Source organism: Panthera uncia, assembly GCF_023721935.1.
Source record: "Panthera uncia isolate 11264 chromosome A3 unlocalized genomic scaffold, Puncia_PCG_1.0 HiC_scaffold_11, whole genome shotgun sequence".
Lineage (NCBI taxonomy): Eukaryota > Metazoa > Chordata > Mammalia > Carnivora > Felidae > Panthera > Panthera uncia.
Window position 1 is genome coordinate 4,848,746 of NW_026057578.1, and position 22,443 is coordinate 4,871,188.

The following is a 22,443-nucleotide window of genomic DNA, read 5'->3' on the forward strand; positions in this document are numbered from 1 at the left end:
CACATTAACAGCATAAAAGAGAATAATTACATGACTGATCCAGTAGATGTACAAAAATCTTTTGATAAACCCCACACTTGTTCACGTAAAAAAAGAAAAAAAAAAATCCCAGCAAATGATGTAAAGAAGGACACTCTGTAATGTGATGAGGCACATGGACAAAAAAAAAAAACACTCAAAAAACAAAAAACCTACAGCAAATATATTTAATAGTATGACAGTGAAAGCTTTCCCCTTAAGATTAGAATAAGGATACCCAGGACCACATTTCTATTCAATATTGTACTGGAGATCCTACTCAATTCAATAAAAAAAGAAATAAAAAGTTTAAGATTAGAAATGAGTACATTTCAAAACAGTACCATATAGTATATTAACAGCATAAAATTGCTTTGGAACATCAAACCCTTAGGATAAATATAATGAAAAATGTGCAAGTCCACTATATAGAGAAGTAGAAAAAACACTGAGAGAAAATAAAGAAGCTTGTCTAATAAATGGAATAATCAATGTTCATACATTAGAAAATTCAATATCATAAAAAGGTCATTTCTTTCCAAACTGATCTATAAATTCCGTGGAATGCCAATCAGAAACAGTGGAGATTAACATGTTGGTATGTGTGAGAATGGACAAGACGATTTTTTAATGTTTATATGGAAATGCAAGGCAAGACATTCTTGAAGAATAACACAAGGCCACATCATTGGACATTAAGACTCATCACAAAGATACAGAAGTGAAAAAACTGTGATATTGGCACAAGGACCCGGGAAAAAAGACCAACAGTCTCTTTAAAGGATCGCTGATCCATTCTGACTGAGGCCAAAAAAAAAAAAAAAAAAAAAAGTATATTATGAATCTTGTAAGATGCAGGAGTGAAGAGTGAAACATATCCCGGTAATAGCACAAAGCACAAGAGGGAAAACGAAAGTATATTCTTGTAAGGTTCTTCTACCATATGTGAAAATTGTGTATTATTTGAAGGTAGACCGAAAACGAAGTACGTTGTAAATCCTAGCGCAACCACCAAAGTGATAAAGCAAAGAAACAGAGCTACCAAGCAGACAGTGGAGCTGAAATGGAATCATCAACATGGGCCAAATAGGAAGGTAGATTTAAGCCAAACCATATTGATGGTTACAAGCAATAAAAATGGTCTTTTTCAAAGAAGTAAAAATGGTTTGTCTGTTTTAACATTTATTTTATTTTTGAGAGACTGCATGCGTGCAAGCGGGGGAGGGGCAGAGAGAGAAGGGAACAGAGGATCTGAAGCGGGCTCTGTGCTGGCTGAGAGCAGAGAGCCCCACGTGGGGCTCAAACCCACAAACGGTGAGATCAGGACCTGAGCCGAAGTCAGACGCCTAACTGGTTGAGCCACCCAGGTGCCCCCAAAATGGTTCAAATCAGTATTATGCAACACAGCTTCTTTTCATGAGAACTGAAAGATAGCTCGGATGACTGAGGAACTAAATTTTTAATATTAACTTAAGTTCAAATAGCCACATGGGGCTTTGGCAACCGTGTTGAACAGTAAAGGTCTAAACACTCCAATTTAAAAGTAGAGACTGTCAGATTAAGCTTAAAAGCTGGACCCATAATGCTGTCTACAAGAAACCTCCTTCAAATAGATGACATAAACGGGTTAAATGTAAATGGATGGGAAAAGATACGCAAACACTAATCAACAGAGAGCTGAAGAGCCTGTATTAATTTCTAAAGTAAAATTCAGAATCAGGGCTATTACCAGGGAAAAAGATGTTTTATGATGGCGAGGGGGTCAAGTTATCAAGAAAAATAATGCGACACGTGGAAACACTCAATCTAAGAGCTTCAAAATACATGAACAAAAACTGATTAAATTGAACAAAAGAGAAATAGACAAATTCTCAATTCGGGTTGGATTTCAAACACTCCTGTCACTGCAAATGAGAGGGGGGGAAAAACAGTAAAGATAAAGACATAAACAGTGCTGTTAACCAAGCTAACATTTATAGAACACATTTTTTTCTCGTGCACATGAACATTCGCGAAGACCATATTCTAGACCATAAAACAAATGTCAGATGTAAAAGGTCTGAAATAATAGTGAATACATTTTCTGACCACAATAGATTTAAACTAGAAATCAATAATCGAAAAATTTCGGGAAAATCCCTAATAATTAGAGGTTAGGGACTACTTCTCAACAACCAACAGGTCAAGCAAATCACAAGGGAAATAAATACTCTGAACTAAATGAAAATGAAAATACAGTGTATCAAAATCTGTAGGATTCGCTTAAACCAGTTCTTACAGGGAAATTTACAGTTTTTTTTTTTTAATTTTTTTAATTGTTTTTTTTTTTAATTTTTTTTTTAATTGTTTTTATTTTATTTTTGAGACAGAAGACAGAGCATGAGCCGGGGAGGGGCAGAGAGAGAGGGAGACACAGAATCCAAAGCAGTCTCCAGGCTCTGAGCTGTCAGCACAGAGCCTGATGTGGGGCTCGAACTCATGGAGTGTGAGATCATGACCCGAGCTGAAGTCGGATGCTTAACTGAGCCACCCAGGTGCCCCAATTTACAGTTTTGAATGCTCATATAATGGGAAAAAAAAAAAAAAAAAAAAGGCCTAAAAAACAAAATTTTTAAACTTCCAGGTTAAAAAACTTAAAAAAAAAAAAGAATTAGCCAAAATAAGCAAATGAGGAAAAAAAAAAGAAACCAAAGATAAAAGCAAAAATCAATGAAATAGAAAATATAGAAATATTAATGAAATAAGCTGGTTCTTTGAAAAGATCATTAAAATTAGTAAACTGGACAGATCCTAAAGATATTAAAATGATAATAAAATGTTTTAAATGAATTTTATGTCAATAAATTAAAAAACAGATACAACAGACAAATTCACTGTAAAACACAAACTACCAAAGCTTACTTGGGAAGAAATGAATACACCTGTATCTACTAAAGAAATTTAATCTGTTGTTAAAATTTTGTTTTTAATAATTAAAAAAAATGTTTGAGAGAGAGAGAGAGAGAGAGAGAGAGAGAGAGAGAGGTGAGGAGGGGCAGAGAGAGGGAGGGAGGGAGGGAGGGAGAGAGAATCTTAAGCAGGCTTCGAGCTGACAGCACAGAGCCCAACGCAGGGCTCCAATTCACAAACCGTGAGATCAGGACCTGAGTGGAGATTAAGAGTTAGATGCTTAACTGAGCCAGCCAGGCGCCCCTGTAGTTAATTTCTCTGACAAAGAAAACTCCTTACTCAGATGGCTTTATTTGTGAATCACGCGAAACCTTTAAGGAAGAAATAACACCAATTCTACATAAACCCTTGCAAAAAAGTAGAAAAGGAGAAAACATTTCCTAACTTCTTTTATGAGGCCCTGATACCGAAACAAGAAAAAGACATTATAGAAAACTACAGAGAATTCTTCACCTCATAGAGGCAAAAACTCTTAGCAAAATTTTAATAAATCAAACCCAATAATGTATTTTGGAGGGGGGGTGAGAGATGGAGAGAGAATGAGTGGGGGATGGGCAGCCAGCAGTGAGGCCCATGTGGGGCTCGAACTCATGAACCATGAGATCATGACCTGAGCTGAAGTTGGACGCCTAACCGGCGGAGCCATCCAGGTGCCCCCAAACCCAATAATGTATTAAATAACGCACAATAACCAAGTGAAATTTTTCCTAGGAACACATTTAATCTTTTAGTATAGATTGTTGTTATCCACTATTTTAAGACTCGAAAAGAAAATAAGAACAGTTCAAAACATGTAAAAACAAAACACAAAACAAAACCCCCTGACAGAATTCAACATAACTCCTGATGAAAGATCTCACTGATTTAGGGATAGAGGAGAACATTTTCTTTTCAACCTGCCAGTGGGCACCTATAAAAAAACCTAGGGCCTAACCATCTAACTTAATGGTAAAAGATCTAATGTTTCCTACCCCAAGATCAGGAATAAGGTAAAGACATCTGCTCTCACCACTTCTCAACAAAGTACTGGAGGTCTCAGCTAATGTAATATGGCAAGCAAAAAAAAAAAAAAAAAAAAAAAAAAAAAAAAAAAAAAAAAAAAAACCGATTGGAAAGGAAGAGGTAAAACAGTCTATTACCTAGGACATGATTTTACACCTAAGAAAATCCCAAGGCATCTACGAAAAAAGTGCCTGAACTAAGTAAATTTAGGAAGTCACAAGATACAAGGCCAACACATATAAATAAAATTTATTCTATATTTCAGCAACAAACAATTAAAAATTGAATTTAGGGGGGTGCCCGCGTGGCTCAGTCGGTTAAGCGGCTGACTTTGGCTCAAGTCATAATCTCGCGGTTCATGAGTCCAAGCCCCACAGTGGGCCCTGCAGTGACAGTGTGGAGCCTGCTTCAGATCCTCTGTCTCCCTCTCTCTCTGCCCCTCCCCCACTCATGCTCCCACCCTCCCTCTCAAAAATAAAAACATTAAAAAAAATTGAGATTACAGGAAACTACCCCAAAAACCAAGAGGACACTTTACACACTGTATGTTAGCCAGATTGACAAATTACATTAAAAATAAATTGAAATTAGGGGCAGCTGGGTGGCTCAGTTGGTTAAGCACTGACTCTTTTTTTTTTTTTTTTAATCTTTATTTTGAGAGACAGAGAGACAAAGTATGAGGGGCGGGCAGGGGAAGGGAGGAACAGAGGGAGAGGGAGACACAGAATCCAAAGTAGGCTCCAGGCTCTGAGCTGTCAGCAGAGCCCGACATGGGGCTCAAACTCACGAATCACAAGTTCATGACCTAAGGTGAGTTGGAGGCTCAAGGGATTGAGCTACCCAGGCATCCCGCGGCTGACTCTTGAGTTCAGCTCAGGTCATGATTTCAGTCATGAGATTGAGCCTCACGTTTGGCTCCATGCTGAGCATGAGTTTGCTTGGGATTCTCTCTCTTCCCCCCCCCATCTCTCCTTCTCTCTCTGCCCCACCCCTGCTCGTGTGCTTGCTCTCACGTGCCCTCTCTCTCTCTCTCTCAAAATAAATAAATAAAAACTGAAATAAAAAAATTCCATCTGCTAATCATAAAAACACACAAACTACTTGGGAAAAATTTAACAAAATATGTGCAAAGCCTGCACACTGACAACTAAAAAACTTTGTGGACAGAAATCAGAAATAAGTTAGTGCAGAAGTATGCCATGTTTACGGATAAGAAGACACAATATTGTTAAGATGTCGACTGTCTCCAAATTATTCAGTAGATTAGCTATATTCCCGATGAAAATTTCAGGGTTTTTTTGTTTTTCTTTTCTTCACAAATTGGGCATTCCGATTCTAAAGTTCAAACAGAAATATAAACGACTGAGAGGAGTCAAACAGATTTTTAAAACTATGAATACAATGGCCGTACACTGCCTGATTTCAACATTTGCAGATTTCAAGATGTCTACAAATCTACAGCAACCAGGGCCACGTATCGTACTACCACTACGATACACAAATGGATCCATGCAACAGAAATGGACCCGCACATACATACTAATTTTTGACAGAGGCGCCAAGGTAATTTAATTAAATAAATGCAGAATTCATCATTAACAAATGTTGCTATAATGACTAGACCGACACATGGGAAAAAAATGATCCTTGACTTCCTTCGCACAGTAAACTACAGCTAGTAGAATTAAGTCATAAACTAAGATTTAAAACATAAAGGCGTAAGAATTCTAAACAAAAGCATAGGAGAAAATCTTGATGATTTTGGATGGATGCGTAAGACAAAAAACATGAACTATAAAAATAATTGATACACTGGACTTGATCAAAAAACACCTTTGCTCTTTAAAAGAAACTGTAATCGAAAGTTTAAGAAGAAAGTTTTTGAAGTGTGGAAGTTAACTAGTTGTTGGCGGTGAGGGAAGTGAGCGGCAGGGGCGACGGCAGCAACGATGAGGCGGGAGAACAGGGCATAGCGGGGGGTGGCCAGGTCCTGGAGTTCAGGGGAGGCTCCAACACCCCTTACCAGGTGTTGGCGTGCTGGAGGGCAACCCTTGTCTTCCCTAGTTCTCTTCCTCCGTGATCATGCTCCCTTGTTGTCTTCTCCTCTCCCGTCCCCCCAATGCCTGTTTTGCAAATGTAGGTCTTCCCCAGCTGTGTCCTGCTCCCCACGTTTCCCACGAGTGCTCTCATCCCTCCCACAACTCAACTTCACCTGTGCACTGTAGTCTCAAGTCAACTTCTCCAGGCTTCCCCTTAGGGCCAGGCCCATATTTCCAACCCGTGATTTGGACCTCGTCCCCTGCAGAACTTGGTAGCCATCCCTGTTCCTGTCCTAAGACCCTCACTCCTCCCATACTCATGGGCCTTCCCTAATGGCCAAATATGTCACACAGGGTGGGGTGAGGGGAAGCATGGGCCCTAGGAGCCATCAGGCCTGGACTTAAATTGGAGCTTTCTGTGGAAGATGGGAATTTAGACATTCTGCCCCTCCTACCTCCCTCTGCACCTATGCCCTCCGTCCATCTTTGGGAAATGGAAATTAAAACCAGAATGAGGTACTACCATGCACCCTCCAACACAGCTAAAATTAAAGACTGCATCATCCACTCATCTTCCAATTTTTAAACAGGGCTTCCAAATGCTTTACACCTCCACTGTTTCCCTCGAGAATCAGCCATTCCTTTATGTTTGGCCAAGCCCCTGTTACCTATTATGCTCTCAGCACACTCCCATGTTTCTCTTTGGTAGCACAGATAAAGGTCCAATAAATCATTTCCTGCACGTTAGTTTTAGGATGTATCTCTTTCCTCCTTGTAGGGAAGGTCCACCAGGGCAGGAACCGATTCTAGCTACATTAGGGGTTGGCCAACTTTCTGAGAAGGGCCCAACAGCACATATATTCAACTTTCTGGGCTACAGGACCTTAGTCACAACTATTCTGTAGCCAGAGAGCAGTGGAGACAGTGTGTGCGTAAGTACGACTGTGATTCGGTAAAGTTTTATCTATAAAAACAGCAGGGAGGCCAAAGGTCCGGTCCGCTGACCCCTGGCTTAAATTACCAGCACCCAGTCCAGCATGTGGCATATAGAAAGCGCTCAATGAATAAAGAAAAAAAAAAAAAAAAAAAAAGCCCTTGTTTCTTGTTTTTGTCAACTCGATGGAAACCAGTACGGAGGGAAGGTGGTTTCAGTGGGATGCTGGGGGTGGAATGGAGACAACAGTAGGTCCAAGAGTGAACGGCAGTTGAGGGAGCAGCAACCTCTCTTCCAGGAGTTCCCCGCCACCGGCACGGCAGGCTTGGGAAATGGTATGGTCTTAGGACAGCAGGTGAGTCGGGGACACGTTTGCAGGCCGTGACAAGGAGGCGGGGCGCGGGAAGAAGAAAGGGACAAGTGGTGATGAGGGGAGCTGGTCACAAAAGGAGGAAGATACCTGCGGAGGCCGAGAGAAAAGAAACCAAGTGGAAGGAAATGAAGGGAAACCTCATCTTCCTCTTGCCTGTGAAATGTGAGCCAAGACCCCCTGGTGAAGAGAGCGGGAGTCAAGGTGGGGGAACCCACCCAGGCTGGGGAAGTGGACGCCCAGGATGGGGCTGCTGGCCTCATCACCACCACCGGAACCGTACCCCTCCTGTTCTGTCTCCTTGTCTGAGAGAGCACTTTTCACCAAGGTGGCGTCTGCGTATTCCAGAGCCGTGTTTCCAGCTCTGACCTGGTGTGAAATGTGTCACGCACTGAGTCACCAGCACGACTTGCTATCACTTCCTGTCACTTCGCTTTCCCAGGCAGGTAGCAACAGGCAGGCCCGAAGGCGGATGAGGTCACGTTTTACACAAGTGCACATACGCGGTTCTTTCTTGAAGGATACAGAAAGGCATTTTAATTTCAGAACGATAGTGGTGGTTTCACCTCCATGCCTGCAAACGGGATTGTGTACGTTGTAAAGTGTTTCTGCAGGAGCACTGAATGTTTCTTTAAATGGAAGATACCATTTGATTGGGGGTTTGCAATAAAAATAGCATAGCAGCTATTTAATTTTATAAGCCTCGCACAGTAGTAAAACCTGTAAGACACAACTTCTCACAGCAAAAGTCTTAGTATTACAATACTTAGTTACCCTGAAAGGTTTTCTCACAAAAACCTATATAGCCAGTCAGTTTCACTTACCCAAAGAACCAGACACCAGGAAAAAGCTGCCATTTCAACATTAATGCATTAATTCATTATTCCTACTTGCGCAGGAATGTATGAGAAGGAGACAGGAGCAGTGGTGACGCGGCCAGAAGCGCTGTCCTGGGCGTCCGCTTACCCACGTGCCAGCCCTCCCAGTCTGACAGATGCCTCCCACTTTTCAGGAAAAGAACTAAAACCATCTAAGTATCTTCCAGTTGATGTCCCTGAAAGAGGATTACCAGGACCTCTTTTCTTCTGCTTTATTTCAAGACGTAATTGTCGTTCATATTTACAGACTGAAGCACGCTCTACGTAAAACTTTAACTTGGATTTTTAGTGTGAAGTGTTCACCTCACAAATCAAAAGACAACTTTCCCCAAACACACCGGTCCTCACGGTACTTTCTTTTTTTTTTTTTTTTTTTTTTTTTAATTAAAAAAAAATTATTTTTTTAACGTTTATTTATTTTTGAGACAGAGAGAGACAGAGCATGAACGGGGGAGGGTCAGAGAGAGGGAGACACAGAATCCGAAACAGGCTCCAGGCTCCCAGCCGTCAGCCCAGAGCCCGACACGGGGCTCGAACTCACGGACCGCGAGATCATGACCTGAGCCGAAGTCGGCCACTCAACCGACTGAGCCACCCAGGCGCCCCTCACGGTACTTTCAAGTCCTTCCAGAGATGATGGAAACTGCCACCGGTGAACGCACACCCACTCCCTCTCCCGTAACACACTTTTTAATTTGGAAGGACTTCCGATAGGCCTTTAGCTACACAGTCAACAGATTTAATCTCTTACCCTATTGTCGGGTTGATGTTCGGATCAAAACTGTCTTCCACGAACCGCCATACGATGCTCGATTTACCTACACCTGTATCCTGAAAGAGAAGGAGACACACAAATAAATCTCCTTGCTTGCAGACAGCGAAAACAACGTTGGGCCATGCGTGCAGGATTTCAGAAAAATCGCTGTACGTGCTAAGTTTCAGAAATTAAGAGACACAAAGAAGGTTTTCATAAACATCCAGCGGGAGTAATTAGATTTCAAAATGCACTGCAGGAGAGGGGTTTTGCAGTTTCTAGGAGCCATTAGAACCTTCTGAAAAACCCAAAGTCGCGGCTTAGTGTGAAAAGTGACAAACTCTCTTGTTAACGTGTATAAGTAAACTATGAACTCTTGAATTCCTTCTGAGTAATCCCGGATAAATCACAGCCCCACCCTATTTGGGAAGGGGGCAGGCTAGTTATTGGAATCCCTTCCACTCTCTACAGCAGCAACTCAGACAGGAGAGCATTCTCTGTGCAAAGCGGGATCTCAAGAGGCAACGTTGCCCTGACAAGGCAGGAAGCTGAAGCTTCCAACTAGTTCTTGGAGTTTCGTGATCTGAACTTTCCCCCAAGAAAGTAACTCTGCGAGAAGGGGGGGGGGTTACCCCACAAGTTCAAAAACTCCAAACGAACGAGAAAGGAGAGGACGCTGCTTGTAAAACCTGAAGACCTGCTATTGGTTTCACTCTGGAAGACTTGGCCAACTTCTAACTAGTACCTTAGTAGGAAACTATTTGGGAGCTGCTCTCAACCTAGACGCAACGGAGAGGCAGGGAAGGCTCCTCACCCTCTGGGGGCGGGAGGAGTCCCGGGGCTCCAGGGAGGAACAGGGGAGAGGGTCCCTCCGGCCAGTAGGACCCTCAGGGGCGGGTGGCAAGGGGGGCAAGGATGACCCGGGGGCCGGAGGGAGGGTCCCGGGGCAAGTCCCGCACGGGGGCTGGGGGAAGGGGCGGAGGGGACTCGGGCACGCTTGGGTCCTCGGCCTGCCTGGCCTCCCGCGGCCCTCCCGGCCGGCCGGCCGCCACTCACCCCCAGCAGACACACTTTGAGCTCCCTCAGCGCCATGGCCCGGGAGCCAGGGGCGCGGGCCCGCCGCCGCCCTAAGTTGAAGAGGGAGAGGCCGGGCCCAGCACGAGCATCCCCCGGCGCCGCCGCCGCACGGCTCAGCCCCGGCCGCGGGGCGCGCAGAGGCGGCGGCCGTCCGCTCGCCAGCCCTCGGCCCGTCCCGTCCGCCGCCAGCCGCGCGGGGCCCGCCTCAGCAGCCCGGACGGTGCTCCGGCCTCCCGGGCGCCGCCGCCGCCGCCATCTTGGGACGCCTTGCCGGGTCACCTGACCTCCCCGCCCACCTCGGCAGCCACCTTCGCCGGGAGGGCGGGGTCGGCCGGCGCCGCGAGGCTCGCGGGGAGGTGCCGGCCCTGGGGGGCGGGGCCCGGAGCCCTAGGCCCCCCCCCCCCCCCCCCCCCCCCCCCCCCCCCGCGCGGACCCCGCCTCCTGGCCCATCCCAAGATGGCGGGTGAGTGGGGTTGGCTCCCTGGGCGCAGGGGCGGCCCCCTCCGCCCCCAAGCCGGACCACCCCAGGAGGCCCGGGGACCCCCGCCCGCCCCTGAGCCCGCCTGCCGCGGTCCCCCTCCTTATGTGTAACTCCTGTGTGTTTCTTGGTTTTCAGAGATCCCTCTGTACTTTGTGGACTTGCACGATGACTTAGAAGATTGTAAGTATCAGTTGGGGCGCCCCCGCCCCTCCCGGGGAACCTCTCAGGGAATTCGGGGTGCACGGAACGCCGCGGGAGAGCTACAGGCCAGGCCCTCCCTGTTGGGACAGAAGAACAGGACCCCCAACTTCCTGGATGCACTGGTGGCGGTCCCTCCTCACTGGGCGGAGCCGGGCGAGGATGGGGAGCCCTCCCCTCCTGAGGGAGGATTTTGGTCGTTGTTGGGAAACTTCTGACTTCCGGTCACTTTCTTTCTCTTCCTCCTCCTCGCCCGCCGCGGCCGGGGAGGGTGCGGGGGCTTGCCCCAAGTCCTGGTGACTGGGGGCGAGAGGAGGCGCGGCCACCTCCCACCCAGGGCCTCCACTTTTTCCCTGGGACTTTTCCCAGTGCCGCGGAGTTTCAGAGTTTGGTTGGTCCCGCCCTCCTTGTGGCCGGCCACAGACTTGCACGGACTTCTCACGTGGACTGGCCACAAGCCCAGCTCCATCACTTATCCCAAGGAGCCCCTTTGGCGCCTTCCTTCCTGGGGTGGGTCTCCTAAACTTGGCCCTTCCTGCGCTCTCCTTCTCTTTGGAATCGCCTTAAGGACTGCGGGCGGGGGGAGGTGTCATCCTGTAAATGCAAATCCCCATTTGTGGTAAATGAAGCATTTCCTTTCCGTTCAACAAACATTTCTTGAGCACCTACTTGTTCTGGGCCAGGCCACGTGCAGCTCCCTAGACCTACAAAGAAGAGCCAGAAACAGGGGCAGCGCCCAGGGGTTCACAGTCCAGGAGGAGAGCTGACTTGTAAACAAAACGACCCAACCCCGGGATGCTTGGCTGGTAAAGGAGTCCTGAACACGCATGAAAATAGCTACTGTTAATTTCCTACCCCGTCCACAGGTTCCTAATAGCAAGAGTTGGTGTTTGCTGGAAACTTACCACGGGTCAGGCACGGTTTTAAACGCTTTGCTTTACAGACATTTATCTCTTTTAGAAGGAAGCAACATTATTAAAGTAGGATGGCACTTGAAGGGGTAATAAAGCCAATGGTTAGGAGCACAGGTTCTGGAGTCAAATGGCCAGAGGATGAAGGAGGTCCTGTGTCATCTTTACTGGCTATGTGATCTTGGCCTCAGTGGCCTCATCTGTAAAAGGGGCATAATAGTGTTCCATGTCAAAGGCTTTTGTGAAGTAAAGTGAGTAAAAGGTTTTGCGTCAAGCCCTGTATATAAACACTCAGTAAACAATAGCTGCTATCATTATTGTTATCAACGTGGTCATTATTCATACTTGCTTAACACTGGTGAGCCAGATGCAGTATAGACCCTGGGTTCACAGAGATGAGTGTTTTCAGCCAGGGGGCATCTGTGAATGGAAGGAATGTAGCATTTCCATTGGTGAACATCAGTGAGCTTCTGTTAAGTCCCCTTTTATTGATGGATTTGCCATTTGGCCTGGCTGGAAAGGCTGATTGCTGACGGTTTTCCTTACCTAACGAATCACCCCAAAACTTAATGACTTAAACCAACAGCATTTTATTATTGCTAACAGTTCTGTGGGTTGACTGGGTGATTCAGAAGCTTCATGTGTTCTCCGTTGAACTCTGGGAAGGTGAGAAGGTCCGAGATGGCTTCACGCGCAGGAGATCTCACCAGACTGTCAGACAGGACCTCTGTTCTCCAGGTGTCTTTTCCACTTGGTTTGGTTGGGATTCTCAAAGCATGGTGGCTGCAGGCAGTTGGGCCTCTTTCCTGGCGGCTCACGTCCTTGTCTTTTTTGTATATATGTACCAAAAGGCACTAAGACTCTAGGAAAAAATAATTGTGATTTTACTTTGGCCTTGTTTGAGCAAGTACTGGGTATTTGGACCTAATACTAGAGGAGGCCTTAAATATTCTGTAGCAGACTGCTGAAGACTTGCCCCAACAGAGAAGGAAACTACCATTATGGCTCTGAATCTGCTACAGCTCATAAGTGATCGAACCAGCAGTCACGCTCTGTCCCTTTTGACCCTTGTCCTTTTTTTTCCTGCCACCCAGATCTACCTCAGATATTCTTAACCTAATGCTAGGGGCACGGCTGTCAGTTTGAGTGGTTTTGTGTCGTCTTCCTTGGGTGTTTTGTCCAAGTGATGCGGTAACTGCTTCATTTAGGCGGTCAGTCGCGGTGGGCAGGGACACAGGTCACCCTTTGTATAACCCAATGTCCTGTGTGAGCTAGGCATATAATTAATTAATTACAGTTGTGACTTGGAACAGTAATGGATTGCAAGGCTTGTCTGATTTACTTGGGGATTCTTGATTAAATTTGACTAACTTAAAAAAAAAAAAAGCCTTAATGAATGGATGCCTTGTTTTTTAAAAATCATTCAGAGTCTTCAGGCCATCGCAGCACAGAAAAAAATTTAATTTTAGAGAGTTAGCTTGCTAAATTCCTTCTCTCGAGAGCAGAAAGTGTGTGCGGTGGCCTGGCATATTGGTCCCGGTGGAGGATTGCACTGGAAAGTGGAGCTTTGTGAGTTTGTGCCTAAGGGGCCTATGAATTTGCTTACAGCGTGTGCAGCCTGAACAGGTATTACTCTCAGTAAGGTCTGTCGGCCGATTAGAATGTAAGCCTGTGTCGGTGGTAGGTGGGAAAAAAAACACACCAAAAAACACCCCGAGCGCAATCCATTGTGGATGAAAAGACACCTAAGTGACCTATACTTGGGCTCTTAGTTGAACAAACCAGCTTTGACAAGACATTATTGAGACAGTTGGGGAAAATTGAACTTGGACTGGGTGGTAGCTGATGGTAAGGATTATTATGAATTCTGTCAGATGTGGTAGTCACATCAGTTTCGTTCAAAGGAGAAAAGGCCTTATCTAACAGAAACAAGCAAGTGTTTATGGGCGAAATGATTTGATGCGGGAGGTCTGCTTTCAGATACCGCAGCAAACAATAAACAGGCACAAAGTGGGGAGGAAGGATAAGGGGGAGAAGAAGGGCAGAATATTGATACTTGTTGAGGCGGGTTGCCGGGGACGGCGGGTTTATTATACTGTTCTCTCTGTTTTTGCATGTGTGTGTGAAAATGTCCACAGTACAGGTTTTAAAAAATGGAAGTTTCATCTGTGACCAAACATCTGCACAAAGAGTTGGAAAGCTGGATTCCCAGTTCTGAAGGCACTACAGAGTTACAGTAAGATGCATTTTCAGCTTCAAAAGACAGACTGATAGACTGTATTAGCATTTAGGGAACAGTGTGTTTGTTTTTCAGAGGTTTAGTTTTTAAGAGGTATCTATCTACGAAAGAAGTTGGAGAGGGCATGCTTCTATTGAATGGAAAACCTCGGTGTCCGCAAAGGATATCTGAACTTTTGTAGAAAATAGGATTGTTAAGTCAGAGGAATATAGACAGCCTACTTGGATCTTACTGCTGGAAGGAGCAGTGTATGTTTAAGCTTGAATAAGAGACATCCTCCAGAGCAAAAAGCATTCCATTTCACCTGCTTTGTTCCAAGTTTGTAAAAATGTTCTGTTCAAGGACCACGGGCAAACTGTGTGCCCCCAAAGTGGACACGCTATATTAATTTGAGCCCAGCACCAAACCACTGAACTCTTTCTCTGAACTATAAGATACACTTGAATCAAAGATTGTCAATTAAACAACCCCCCAAACCCTCCCTGTTAAGTGAACTAGTTTGAACAGGAACAGGAACTTGAGTATGCTGATACTTGTGAAATAGAACACAGTCCGGACACATGGCACTATTCTCTAAATCAGAGATGGGCAATTTTTGTTCTATACAGGCTCTGATAGTAAATATTTTAGGCTTTGTGGGCTGGAAGGTCTGATGCATCCAGTCAAGCCTGCTGTTGTAACCTGGAAGGACCCACAGACATGCCTAAACGAATGGGCACGGCTATTTTCTAATAAAACTTTATTTACGCATACACCCAGGGGGCTGGATTCGGTCCGCGGGCCAAATCATTCTGATCTCACTCTTTCAGAGCCTCTGAGCGTATTAGCTAAGCCAACCTTAACGGGCTGTCTTTCCCACCAGGTTCGGTTTGAAGAGCTGACCTCTGCTAGTACAGCCTCTGTTTTGTTAAGTAACCCCTGACATAATGCTCAGGGTTCGCATCTCATTTTTCCTGTTGGTGTACTGGGGATAAAAACATGTACCTCTTTCCTCCCAGCAGGATGAGGTGGCAAGGAACAAAAGAGTCAGAGTGGTGGACTCAGTATCAACTTTGCTTCCCCTCTGATCATCATAACGCATTTTACTTTTGTTGCTCTGTATTTTCCATTTCCTGTGAGACAAACAGATGAACATCACAGATTCCCTGAAATTGTCTCTGTTTAAAAAGAGAGGGTTTTTTTTTTTGTTGCTGTTGTTGTTGTTGTTGTTGTTTGTTTTGTTCTTCTTTTTAGAAAGTGTTTTTCTAATGTTGGTTTATTTTTAAGAGACAGAGAAACGGAGCGTGAGCGGGGGAGGGGCAGAGAGAGAGGGAGACACCGAATCCGAAGCAGGCTCCAGGCTCTGAGCTGTCAGCACAGAGCCCGACGCGGGGCTCGAACTCACAGACCACTAGAGATCATGACCTGAGCCACCCAGCTGCCCTCAGGCAGAGTATTTTTAACTTTATTTTGTTACCAAGCAAAGCTCCCAAGGGGCACAAAAAGACTACGTCTCTGGCCCCAGGCTACACAGCTAGTGATTGGCAGAGGTGGGATTCAGAACAGGGAGTCTGGGCTACAGAATTTGTACAAAGCTGCCATGCTTTGGCTTTAGTGCATGACTAATATTTATTAAGGACCTATTAAGTCCCAGGCACTACACCAGGCCTTATGAACGCAGAGGAGAATAGATCAAACCGCATTTCTGCTCTCACGGAGCTTTCAGTCCATCGGCAGAGATAGCCTTGAAAAAACCAACATAAATGAGTGAGCTAAGTTCGGGAGTGGTGGTGTAGGACGTGTGACAGGTGAGTGTGATCAGAAGTGCCAGGCAGGGCTGTTGGAGCGACGGAGTTGCTGCTTTACCTCGAGTGGCCAGAGAAGGCTTGTCAGGAGCTCTGACAGGTGCTCTAGGATTTGAATAACAAGACGGAGATGTTTCCTCGTGGAGCTGGAGAAGGCGTCCGGGCATGGCAGACGGCAAGGGCGCAGGCTCGGAGGCTGGACGGGCTTGTTGTTGGCCGGGACTTGTGCATCTGGAGGACGCTGAGCACTGGACACAGGAATGGGAGGAGGGGGGACACTCCCACGTGTGCCCTTTGGTCCCTCACAGGATAAGGGGTTTGCCTTTTGCTCAAGGGGCCAGGGGGTGCCACTGGAGAGTTCTAGTCAGAGTAGTGCCCAAAGCTGAGTTACATTGTAAAGGACAGACTGTGGAGAAACAAGCCAGGCCTGGAAAAAGCGCTGTGGTCCAGGGATCCAGGCAAGGGCAATGGGGTCTCGATGGCGGGGGTGGGTGTGAGAGCAGCGAGTGGGGTCGATAGATAGTTCTGACAGGGGAGAGTCAGCTCAGAGACAGACCCTGTGCCTCCCTCCACCCAGGCTGAGCTGGGCACCTCTCCTCGTCCTCCCTGAACCCTGTGGTGGCATCTAAGCCCAGCATGGCCAGATGTCCGTTCTTGTCCATCAGGGCCGCTCTTCCCCGTCTTGGATCCCCAGGGTCTAGCATGCTGAGTGGCAGCACAACAGACCTGCAGAAGTTCACGCTGAATAAGTACACCAGGCATTATGCGAGGGTGGAGTTCGTATTTTCCACCTGACATGCTTTTGAGGCGTGGACAGGAGGTCCCGGGGACACAGTCTGGGAGGCCACCGGAAAGCCCCCTTGTAGGGTTCCGGAGCAGAGTTAGGACTGAAGAGGGTCATTACTGGTGGGTGGAAGCCTGAGCCGAGGAAATGAGCCCCGGGCAGCAGAAGCTTCCAGTAGCGGAGCCCTGGAGAACACATATCCCAGCGGTAAGAAACGAGGGGACCCTTGAAGCCAAGGGTTTGGTTTCTTTGGGTTGTTCCGTTTGGGTCGATCATCTCTGCCACTTGCCACAGAAGGGTCAGGTGAGGTGGGGACTGAAGGGCAGCCACGGGCTCTGGTAGTTCGGAGGGTCTACGGTGACCTCAGTGCGAGCTTTTCCAAGGCAGCCAAGGAGCAGAAGCCAGACCAGAATCAGTTGGGAAGGCACGAGGAGTTAAGGCAATGTCACGTTTAGTTCACTAGCTGAGTGGTCACTTATTGGCTAGTCCTTGTATTCCAGGCACTGGCTAGCAGTTGGGCACTTTTGGGAATGGTCGCCGTTCTTGTGAGCTCACAGCCCGGCAGGGGAAAACAGACCCTTTGAAGGAGAAGCAGCTGGAAGGATGGAGGTCAGTTGCTTTTCTTGGATAGAAGAGCCCAGAACACATTTGCATTATTTATATCTACTCTGAAACCCTTAATATATATATATATATATAGTATATATCATATGTATATCGTATGATGTATATTATATACGTATAATTTGAACGGCCCAACAATTCTACTTTAAGATGTGAACATATTCTTCTCAAAAAGACATGGTCATAGTAGCACTATTCTTTCTTTTGTCTTAAATCTTAAGCACTCATTGTGGTTTCAGAGCCTTGTTAACTTCATCCATAGATTAACACTTTAGATACATTGAATAGGTTAGGGGAAAAAAAGTCATGTAATAATTTATTGCCTATGTACTGTTACCTGACATTGTATTATTTACTCTGGATAAATTTTCTTAGTGATTCTAGAACTGATAATTTTTTCTCTCACACTGCATATATATTATATATATATATATATAATTTATTGGTTTTATTTTTTATTTTTAAATTTTTTATGGAAATGTAATTAACATAGTGTTATGTTAGTTGTGTACTGTAACGATCAACAATTCTATACATTACTCACTGCTCATCATGATAAGTGTGCTCTTACTAAATTTTTTTTATGTTTATTTTTGAGAGAGAGAGAGAGAGAGAGAGAGAGCGAGCATGAGCGGGGGAGGGGCAGAGAGAGGGAGACACAGATTCCGAAGCAGGCTCCAGGCTCTGAGCTGTCAGCACAGAGCCCGACGTGGGGCTCCAACTCATGAGCCGTGAGACCATGACCTGAGCCGAAGTCAGATGCTTTATCAACTGAGCCCCCCAGGTGCCCCACAATAAGTGTGCTCTTAGTCTCCTTTATCTGTTTCACCCATCAAATAGTAGCACTATTCTCAATAGTCAGAAACGGGAACCCACCCACACATCCATCATGAATACAATCCATCATGGATTATGAATTGTGGTTCCATTCATACAAGGAAAACTATGTAGCTATAATAGTGAATGATCTAGGAGTCTACCTAATAATGTGGATGAACTTCGCAAACATAATAATGAGTGATCGAAGCCAGACACAAAAGGGTACATACTGCACGATGGCATTTATATGAACTACAGGAACAAGCAAAGCTAATGGCATCTGGGCTGCTTGAAGGCAGGAGAGTGGTCATCCTTGGGGTAGGAGAGGAAGTGGAAGGGGGCCGAGGGGCTTTTGGAGGTGCTGGTAAAATTGTTGAGCCGAGTGCTGGTCACCCCAGTGTGTTCAGTTTGTGAAAATCCTTCAAGTGGAACGCTTGCTATTTGTACACTTTTCCATATAGTGTTATGCTTGGATTTTTTAGAAGGCACTGATTTTTAGAATCAAGGTGCAAGGGAGAGTATAACCATGGACTGAGGAGAAGGAGTCCATGAAAAGGGAAAGATGACATACTGACTTTTTTTTTTTAATTTTTTTTTTTTAACGTTTTTATTTATTTTTGAGACAGAGAGAGACAGAGCATGAACGGGGGAGGGTCAGAGAGAGGGAGACACAGAATCTGAAACAGGCTCCAGGCTCTGAGCTGTCAGCACAGAGCCCGACACGGGACTCGAACTCACGGACCGCGAGATCATGACCTGAGCCGAAGTCGGCCGCCCAACCGACTGAGCCACCCAGGCGCCCCCTGACTTTTTTAAAAACAGCTTTTTATTTATTTATTTTAAGTCATCTCTACACCCATCCTGGGGCTTGAATTCACCACCCCAAGATCAAGAGTCCCATGTTCTGCTGACTGAGCGAGCCAGGCGCTCCCTAAAGTGAAAGACGACAGAGCAGAAAGAGTGGAAGACTGTGGGGGTTGGATTGTATGAGACCAGACTAGAGCTTGGTGCACCCATAGAAGAGTGTGCTTCTTTCCTAGAAGAAGGAGGGCGGCCTTCCTGGCAGCTTGGCCAAGGTGGTCAGTAGAGAAGTGACTTCATGTTGGTCAGCATTGCTTGACGATTTCAAATATTTTGAACAGTAGGAATGCTGAGACCCACGTGCACATACACAAACCCCAAAGGTTGTTGGTTTTGTCTTACAACCTGTTTTCCTTTTCAAATCTGCCTCACATCTGACTGGAGAAGTCACTGCATATTTAAGTAATATCTTTCCATGCAGTAATATTATGTCACGCCTGGCACTCTCCCACCTCCTCTAACTCGATCCCCAACCTGGTGAGTCGGCAGGAAAATGGAGATGTGTAGTGTCAGAATGGAGCACATGCTCTGCTTTGAGCTGCAGAGTTCTTTCCTATCAGGTAGCCCGAGTAAATGTTTCCCGTTAACCGTCAGTGTAAAAGTCAGAGTCATAAATAATGACAGGTTTTGGAAGCCGTGATTAAAGCCACAAATCAAAGGGGAATTTCCACGTATGCATGGTGTGGAAAGGACGGCTGCTCATGAATTAAGTTGGTCTTTTCGGCCAGCCCATTGCGTAGCGCTAGTAATAACCATCGGTAGCCTTCAAAGATTTGCAATAGAAAACATTATGCATTGGTCGGATCTGCTCATACAAGAGCTAATCAATCAGCGTGGGTCTTGTTAGAGAATGGCATTTATATAGAGAAAGTTTGCTCGTGCAACTTGCTGTTGAAATTTAGTTAAGTCAACAAGGACCTGCAGTGTTTGGGGGTCAGTTTCCCCCTAAAAGCCAGTGAAGAATCAAGAGTGTTCTTTCGCTTTTAGATGGGCCAGGTTTGTCTAGTCTAGCTATTAGAAATAGTCCCAATAGAGGAATCGGCGTTGATGAATGAAACCACTTTAAATACCACATTAATGGATGGTTTACTGTGGTTCCTCCCAAAATTGTTTAAGGCCTTACAAAGACTTAGTAATTGTTCATCGAAGAGTGGCTAATGAGACGCTCTATAAAGTTATCAATTATGTAAGTTCTGCATTACTGCATTCTTCTTTTTTTTTTTTAAGTACAAATTTTGCAAATAAGGCTAAAGTCCTTCTTCACCATCAACCAATATTCTAACATTCTGAGATGGACATAGACAGAGTGGGCCACATCCATCGTGTTCTCCCCACCGATGTCCCCTAGTGCTGTGTCAGAGACAGAATATTGGATTGTATGGAAAATTGGGCTGGCCCAGGGTGGCATAGCTCACATAGACTTATAGTGACAGGATGGCATGTTGAATGGGGAATCGTAAATATTGGGAATGCCTGGAGAATGGGTTCTTAATGAAAATGCTTGCCAGGATAGACATGCTTTAATGTTCCGCCTCCGTCTCTACCTCTGTTCACGTCTGGGCCGATAAAGGGATCTCGTTGGGTATGTTTTATTGTGTTTATTTTTTCTCACCTTCCCACTTAAACCCAATTCTAGCGTGTCTGTTCAGTCAGGGTCTGGTGGCTTCCTGTGACATCTCTGGCTTCCCCAAACTGGTCAAAGGCAGCAGGCACTCAGCATACTTTCCTCTGTTAACGCTCTTCCCTTCATCTGGAATGTTCTTTTTCCCTTTCCCAGATCCTCTCTCTCTTCCCTTATGGTGAATTCCTACTTGCCCTTCAAGGCCCAGCTCGAATAGCACCCTGGCGTAGGGAAGCATCTGCCAGCTCACCTTCCGCTTCCAGGCAGAGCTGGCTTCTTTCCTGGCTTGTTTCCATCGCTATCCTATGGCTCTTGGCCACCAGAGTGGGTTATTATGGGTGCGATGCTCTTTGTTCCCTTGGGAGCTTTTCGGGCCCCGGGACCATGTCTTTCTCATCTCTGAATCACCAGTACCCAGCTGAATATTGAATTATGGTTTACCGTCGTCACCTGAAGCTAACCGCCGTGGGGGGGAAAACATGTTTGAGGTGGGTTCGCCATTAACATGCTTTCGGTTTTGGTACTAGATCATTTCATCTTCTTCTTAGTGCAAGATGGCCAGTGACATTTCTTTTCTTTCTTTCTATTCGAGTATACGTTCTGTGCTTTGAACCTGTAAAAGCACGTTCACCTAACGTTATACTTAAAACGTTCATTTGTGCTTAGCCTTTTTCAAGACAGATCGGTGTCTTGTGAAGAACGTTGACACACAGGCAAGTGTTCAAGGATCCATTGTGTTTCCACTAGAGCATGCTCATCTCATTTATTCCATGCCCCAGACTGTTTTAAATGATGAATATACTGGCTGTGTTCATTATTTTTGGTAGATGACCCTTGAGTTAGCATAAAAGAGGATGAATCCTTTTTTCCTCAGAGTTGTAGGTTCCAGAAATCTGTTTTTCTGGTGGAGCTTTAAATCAAGGAAGAGATTTTTTTTTTTCTTCGATTTCGCTACCTAGCGTCCGGTTAAAGGATTAGGGATGACGTTATTCTTTGCAAATTGATCGGAACCTCATCGAAGAGAAGCCCATCTCATCTCGGGTTGTGTGGGCTCAGGGCTACTGCTTCAGAACCACTCTGGTTTGGGTTGGATGGTGGAGGTGAGCTGCATATCTTTTAGCTAGTTAGCTGGGTTTTAAAACCGGGACTGTCCCTGCGGAGGACAGGTAGCAGCCACAGCCGCTGACCGGATGGCCGCTGGGATGTTGGCCATACAGTTCAGGGAAGCATGGCGGCACGTGGGTGTGCAGGGCGGGTCAGGGTGCTGAGCATTTCATACAGCCCACCCCACCGTATCAAACTACAATCATTCCAAACCCTTCCCCTAGTGGTCTTTGTTAGCTTTAAATTATCAGTCGTTTTTGGTAGAGGGTCAGTGATGAACTTGCGGATAAACTTGGTGCGTGGCAGAAACTCAGAGGGTGAGCAGGGGTGGGGCAGAGAGGGAGGAAGAGAGGGAATCCCAAGCAGGTTCCACACTGTCAGCATGGAGCCCTGTGGACGGCTCGAACTCACAACAGTGAGATCATGACCTGAGCTGAAACCGAGAGTAGGACACTTAACTGACTGACCGCACCCCCCCCCACCCAGGTGCCCCTGTACCTCATATTTCTAACTTGAAAGCTTGAGATTCCGGTGTTTGTGGGTGACCTAGACTTGCTGGGTCCGAGAGTCATTGACTACTCAGGATATCACCACTTAGACCTCAGCTCTTGGGTTCCTGTGAACAGTTCACCAGACAATAGGCCCTCTTAGCAGGGCTAGAGATGTAAGCTCTAGAAAATTCTTTGTGAGAGCAGGAGTCATCTTATGAGCTACGGACCTGTCAGGAGGCACAGCAAGCTGGCTTGGCAGATCTTTACCATTCATTCATTCATTCAGCAACTTAAAAAAATTTTTTTTAATATTTATTTATTTTTGAGAGAAAGAGACAGAATGCGATTGGGGGGAGGGGCAGAGAGAGGGAGACACAGAATCCAAAGCAGGCTCCAGGCTCCGAGCCGTCAGCACAGAGCCCGACGCGGGGCTCGAACTCACGAGCTGTGAGATCACGACCTGAGCCGAAGTCAGACGCTCAACTGACTGGGCCACCCAGGGGCC

At 45.9% G+C, this 22,443-nt stretch overlaps 2 protein-coding genes across 11 annotated transcripts in view; one reads left to right on the forward strand and one right to left on the reverse strand.

The window, feature by feature from the left end:
• Positions 1-10,378, reverse strand: part of RAB22A (RAB22A, member RAS oncogene family) — a 57,219-nt gene extending 46,841 nt beyond the window's left edge. The window contains exons 1-2 of one of the 3 annotated variants that reach the window (XM_049650567.1): positions 10,001-10,348; positions 8,942-9,021 (exon numbers count right to left, since the gene is read on the reverse strand). In XM_049650567.1, the coding sequence (XP_049506524.1) occupies positions 8,942-9,021; positions 10,001-10,036 (116 nt within the window). In that variant the 5' untranslated portion in view covers positions 10,037-10,348. Of the gene's footprint in view, positions 1-8,941; positions 9,022-10,000 lie in introns of all 3 variants that reach the window. The other 2 variants (XM_049650568.1, XM_049650566.1) reach the window with 2 other exon arrangements.
• A 60-nt stretch (positions 10,379-10,438) lies between these two features.
• Positions 10,439-22,443, forward strand: part of LOC125936457 (serine/threonine-protein phosphatase 4 regulatory subunit 1-like) — an 82,694-nt gene continuing 70,689 nt past the window's right edge. For 3 of the 8 annotated variants that reach the window (XM_049650557.1, XM_049650560.1, XM_049650561.1), the window contains exons 1-2: positions 10,439-10,484; positions 10,638-10,682. In XM_049650557.1, coding sequence (XP_049506514.1) covers positions 10,478-10,484; positions 10,638-10,682 — 52 coding nt within the window. In that variant the 5' untranslated portion in view covers positions 10,439-10,477. Of the gene's footprint in view, positions 10,485-10,512; positions 13,848-22,443 lie in introns of those variants that run through there. The other 5 variants (XM_049650559.1, XM_049650564.1, XM_049650565.1 and 2 more) reach the window with 5 other exon arrangements.